At 38.9% G+C, this 6,089-nt stretch overlaps 1 protein-coding gene across 2 annotated transcripts; it reads left to right on the top strand.

The window, feature by feature from the left end:
* The first annotated feature begins 332 nt into the window (after window positions 1–332).
* mrps14 (mitochondrial ribosomal protein S14) lies at window positions 333–5,374 on the top strand. Of its 2 annotated transcripts, none has more exon segments than NM_001201071.2 (3): window positions 333–440; window positions 3,085–3,249; window positions 4,981–5,372. In NM_001201071.2, coding segments are annotated over 3 exon segments (402 nt in total). In that variant the 5' UTR covers window positions 333–386; the 3' UTR covers window positions 5,164–5,372.
* The last annotated feature ends 715 nt before the right edge of the window (window positions 5,375–6,089 follow it).

Below are 6,089 nucleotides of genomic sequence, written 5' to 3' on the forward strand. Positions count from 1 at the left end.
GATCTCTTTATTATCAACTAATACATGTGATTACAATAAACGTGACTAATGACCAGTGAGAAAATGAACTTTACTGCATTACAATACAATCCATAAAGCCACACAGATGTTAAGACAGGGTAGGCGTCATGTTTGTGACGAGTACACATTGTATTTACGAATTTGTTCACTCACTTTTCTTCACTTCTTCCCCATATAGTGGACTCATTAGGGAATAGTGAGTGAGTGAATTCAGACACAGCTTATGTCTATGCGGTAAAACACCAAGGAAGAAGATGAAGTAGTAGAAGCTACACGTTGCATCATAACCGCTAGATGGCGGTAACGGCGTTGACGTTGATCCGGGCCGCATCTACACGAGGAAATGTAACGTGTCCGCTAGCAAAATGCTACGTTCAGGTTTGGGGTTACTTCAGTCATCATTCCAGTTCACCAAACAGGTACTGTCTACTTATGTATGTTTTGCAGCTGTTGTGTATTCTTCAGTACAAAACTATGTAGATTACTTTACAAAAGACCCAGCTAGATAAGCTCTGTAGTACGTGCCCTATAAAGCTAACCTTAGCTAACTGGCAGTACTTCAGACCGAATCCTAAATGGCAGTGAAGGGCACACACAGTGCACTAGATAGGGTGTAGAGTCCCGTGTTTCGCTCATTAGGTAGTGCGCTTGTAAAGGGGAGTAAGGTGTATATGGGATTCAGCCTTAGTACTGCTCAATGTCAATAGGCAACTAAACAGAGCTCGCTATAGTGTGTACATTTAGTTATTAAGAGTAAGATATTTGGAGGGGAAAACATATCAGCTGAACACCCGAGCACGGTATTCTTTAATAAATTAACTGTTGTAGGTTTAATGATAATGAGTCTTTATTAATCACATATACATATACACAGTGAAATTGTTTTCTCAGCATACCCCAGCATGTTAGGAAGTTGGGGTCAGAGTGCAGGGTCAGACATGATACAGCGCCCCCTGGAGTAGAGAGGGTTAAGGGCCTTGCTCAAGGGCCCAACAGTGGCAGCTTGGCAGCGCTGGGGCTTGAACACCCGACCTTCCGATCAGTAACCCAGAGCCTTAACCTCAAATATCATGATAGGACATTTTTGTACACCCCTAGGATGAAAATATATTTTCTATTTTATATATATTTTACCTGTATTTAAATACACTGGGGGAAATAAGTATTGAACGCGTCAACATTTTTTTTCAGTAAATATATTTCTAATGAGATTATTCACATGAAATTTTCACCAGACTTTGGTATTAACTCAAGAAATCCACACATTAAAGTCAATAAATGAAGTTACGTGTAATAAAGAGGAATGACACAGGAAAAAAAGTATTGAACACACTAACTGAAATGTATTTAATACTTAGTGGAGAAGTCTTTGTTTGTAATGACGCTTCAAGACACTTCCTGTGTGAAGAAATTAATGTTCCGCAGTGTTCAGGTGTAATTTTGGTCCATTCTTCTAAACATATTGTCTTTAAATCTTGTTCAATTGGATTCGAGTCAGGTGATTGACTGGGCCATTCTAACACCTTGATTTTTTTTTCTGAAACCAATTGAGAGTTTCCTTTGCTGTATGTTGTGGATCATTGTCCTGCTGGAAGCTCCACCCACGTCTCATCTTCATCATCCTGGTGGATGGCAGCAGATTCTTCTCAAGAATCTCCCGGTAAAGGGCTCCATTCATCGTTCCTTCAATTATATGAAGTCTGCCAGTACCATGTGATGAAAAACAGCCCCACACCATGATGCTTCCACCTCCAAATTTCACTGTTGGTGTAGTGTTTTTAGGGTGATGTGCAGTGCCATTTCTTCTCCAAACATGGTGTGTAGTATAACAGCCAAAAGATCAATTTTGCTCTCGTCTGATCAGACTACACTCACCCAGTATTTCATAGACTTGCCCAAATGAGTTGTAGCAAACTTTAAATGAGCTTCGACGTGCCTTTTCTTTAGTAATGGAGTCTTGCGTGGTGAGCGTGAGCAGTGGAGTGCATTGCCTATTGTTTTGTCTGTGACGATGGCACCTGCTGCCTCCAAGTGTTTCTGGAGCTCTTTCCGAGTGCTCCTTGGCTCTTGGGCTACTCTTCTGACTATTCTTCTGACTCCCTGGTCAGAAATCTTGTGAGGAGCTCCTGTGCGTGGCCGGTTGATGACGGAATGATGTTGCTTCCACTTGTGGGTAATGGCTCCAGTGGTGCTTACTGGAGGATTCAGAAGTTTTGAAATACGTCTGTATCCGATTCCATCGATATGTTTCTCAACAATAAGGTTGTGAAGGTCTTGGGAGAGCTCTTTGCTTTTATCCATCATGAGATGTTTCTTCTGTGACGCCTTGGTAATGAAAAGCCTTTTTATAGACCAGCAATTTACTAACTCAGCGGATATTCATTTGCACAGATAGGGGGTATAATTACTTACAGATTTCAGCTGGTTCCTTGCCTTGGAGAACTGCTTTTTCTTAGCGTGTTCAATACTTTTCCCCGTGTCATTCCTCTTTATTAAACATAACTCTATTTATGGACTTTAATGTTGTGAATTCTTTATATGTGTGGATTTCTTGAGTTAATACTGATGTCTGGGGAAAATTTCATGTGAATAACCACTGGAAATATATTTACTGAAAAAAATGTTGACTCATTCAATAATTATTTCCATGGATACCACTCCATACCAAGGGTGGCTTAAACATGGATTTGACCATACATTGCCTGGAACTATTTCCTTCCAGATAAATGTTAACTGTTCAGAAGCTTGTATCAGTGGTCTATCTATAAGGCTATACTGTGTTCATTAACTACTTTGTCTTTTTTCCTTGTATATGTGAATATACTTTGTGTCATCATTTGTGGACAACACGGAGGATATTTGTAATCGCGTCTTGCGGTCATAACCACTATTGTGTACCTGTATTTGTAATCCTAATGATGTCGTCATTTTATTTCAAACAAAACATTGACAACAGCAATCTCCACACGTTTTGGGTACACAGCCCTAAAAATGATTTTGTACTTGATTCCGTTCTTGTGTTCTCCGGCCGCAATGTTCTTCTGGTTGTGTTTGTATTTTCAGGCATGCAGAAGTTCACTGGGAATCATGGAGCACGTACGAGGTTATTACGTCGACTGGAGGATGCTGCGAGATGTGAAAAGAAGACAGATGGCGTATGAGTATGCAGACACAAGACTGCGGATCAACGCCATCAGAAAGAACACACTTTTACCTAAAGAGTTACAGGTGCTTATCTGATTCAAATGGCGCTAATTCTGCTTGCTAAATTCTGTCCTGGGTGTACAACTACTGGCAAAAATTATGGAATCATCACACTTCACCCTGGATTTTTACTCCGTATCAAATTATAAACAAAGCAATTTTTTGTTTAATAGCTGAACATTCTGGCTTCATGAAACATACCTCAGACAAACAAATTCAATTAAATTGTTTTAATTAATGGCGTATTTTTTCCAGATCAAGTAGAGGACAAAATATGGAATCACTCAACGTTTTTGCCAAGGGTTGCAGGTGAAATGCAGTTAAAACAACCCGCTGTATATTCTGACCTCACCAGTAGCATATTGTTCTTGGAACACAATTTCCAAAATCATTTTATAGATTATAGACGATGTATAGAATGTCACCTGCTGTGTTGTTGCCCAGCAACCAGTAGCAAAATTTAAAAACATGTATATGCAACCTGGTGGTGAGATCATGAAGGTGTTTCATATCTTCCAGCTTTCTATATGTTAATATTTCTGAATATTAAGAGTACAAGCTGTATATGAAAATAATTTTTTACAAGTCAATATAAAAGTTTACATTTATTTCATAAAATATTTTCAAAAACAGTCTACTCACAGAAAGGGCATAACAACTTTACCAAAAAAAATATATATATATATAATATAATTTACCATATACAACCCCAATTCCAAAAAAAGTTGGGACAGTATGGAAAATGCTAATAAAAACAAAGAGGAGTGGTTTGTAAATGCACTTTGACTTGTATTTAAACAAAAAAAATGTATAAAGACAAGGTACGTGATGTTTTACCTAATCAACTGCATAGTTTTTTGAAGGTAAACATTTATTTTGAAATTGATGCATGTAACACATTCCAAAAAAGCTGGGACAGGGGCAATTTAGGACTAATAGCGATGGGGCATGTTGAAATAAGAAGGTGATGTGAAACAGGTGAGGTAATCGTCTAATCATAGTATATAAGGAGCCTCCAAAAAAGGCAGAGTCCTTCAAGAGCAAGGATGGGTCGAGGCTCGCCGATCTGCCAACAGATGCGCCAGTGAATAATCCAACACTTTGAGAACAACATTCCCCAAAGACAAATCGGTAGGATTTTGGGCATTTCACCTTCTACAGCGCACAATATAATTAAAAGATTCAAGGAATCCGATCAAATCTCTGTGCGTAAAGGGCGAGGCCAAAAACCACTTCTGAACGTGCGTGATCTCAGACGTCACGGTCTTAGAAACCGTCATGAGTTTGTAATGGAGGTCCTGACATGGGCTCCGGAATACTTTGGTAATCCTTTGTCAGAAAACCCCATTCGTCCTGTTAAGTTAAGGCTTTACTATGCAAAGCAGAAAGCATTCATAAACATTGTCCAGAAGCAACAGTCGACTGTCCCAACTTTTTTGGAATGGGGTTGTACATGTGAATTTACTGTCATATCCTCTGGAAAATTAGAAAACATTAGCTCTTCTCCAATTATTCTATAGCATTTGTACTTAAAATGGCCATATCATACTTATGTTATTTACATAAGACACATCATAAATATTTCACTAAGTTTAATTTTATTTATTAACCTTACTAGTGGCCCCTTCATTAATTTTTTTTTTACATTTGTCATGAAGTTCGCTAGTCATAAACTCTTAAACTGTTTGTTTTGTGAGACTCCTGGATTTCTGCTTTAGGCCAGAAATTGACATGGACCCCACTTTGTTCCTGCAGGAGGTAGCTGATAAAGAAATCGCGGCATTGCCCCGAGACAGCTGCCCGGTGCGTATCCGCAACCGATGTGTGGTTACGTCGCGACCCCGTGGAGTGAAACGCAGGTGGCGTCTGAGCCGCATCGTCTTCAGACACCTAGCAGACCATAGCCAGATGTCAGGCATACAGAGAGCGATGTGGTGAAAATGTCACGGTGAACAATTCAGTGTCGATGACTTGTGGCTTCAGTATGGAGAAGCCAGAGATCAAAGTGTTCACAATCCCAGCAGAAACGTATCATCCACGTGTGCACATGAATTGCTGTTTTTGAAGATATTGTCCTGTAAAGTGTGTTAGTAATCTGGGAAATATTTTGTTGCTCTGAGCATAATAAAACCTATTCTGTATGATTCTATTGCGTGTCTGTCCTGACCATCATTTAGGTTTTGCTTTTATTTAAATAAATAAATAAAGTAAGAATAAAGACAATAACACTGGCACTCTCCATATAGACATACCTAATATTACTATAACAAGTGACATGAAGATTTAACTGCAAATTTATTCTTCCTCCATCTGCTTTAATTGGTCACTAAATGGTGAATGAAGGGGTAACAAAGTACTTTTCAGCTTGCCTGTCCATCCGTATCTGCTTCCGTCTGAAATTCCCGTTAAGTGCAATAGTTCAAGAACAAGTTGTTGAATGATTACGGGATTCATATGGAGTTGTCACTGTAACCAGCAGATAAACTGATTAGATTTTAAAATTTATCCAAACAGGGTCAAGGTCACTGTGAGGTCAAGTGTTTTACTTCAGTAGCATCCATCTTATTTATTTCTTGTCCATATTTAAGGACATTTCAGGCACACAGATTTGTAAGAAGGACTACACTTGTTGGCAGCAGAGGCATCCCTGTCCCTTCATCAGTTTCTACTTGTGTATTATAAACTTTAATAGAAGAAAGTAACATAAAATCTAGCTAAATATCAAATAGTAAAAATTTGTGTCGTGATTATGACTTTTTTCCTCCTCCCCTTGTGCTTCTTTGCTTAAGAAAGTAAATTTCAACTTTATGTTGTTTATGCAGGGGCGTTGTTTATGCACGTTTGCCTCACACCTCCAGGGTCGG

This window comes from Ictalurus punctatus, chromosome 7 (genome assembly GCF_001660625.3).
Source record: "Ictalurus punctatus breed USDA103 chromosome 7, Coco_2.0, whole genome shotgun sequence".
Lineage (NCBI taxonomy): Eukaryota > Metazoa > Chordata > Actinopteri > Siluriformes > Ictaluridae > Ictalurus > Ictalurus punctatus.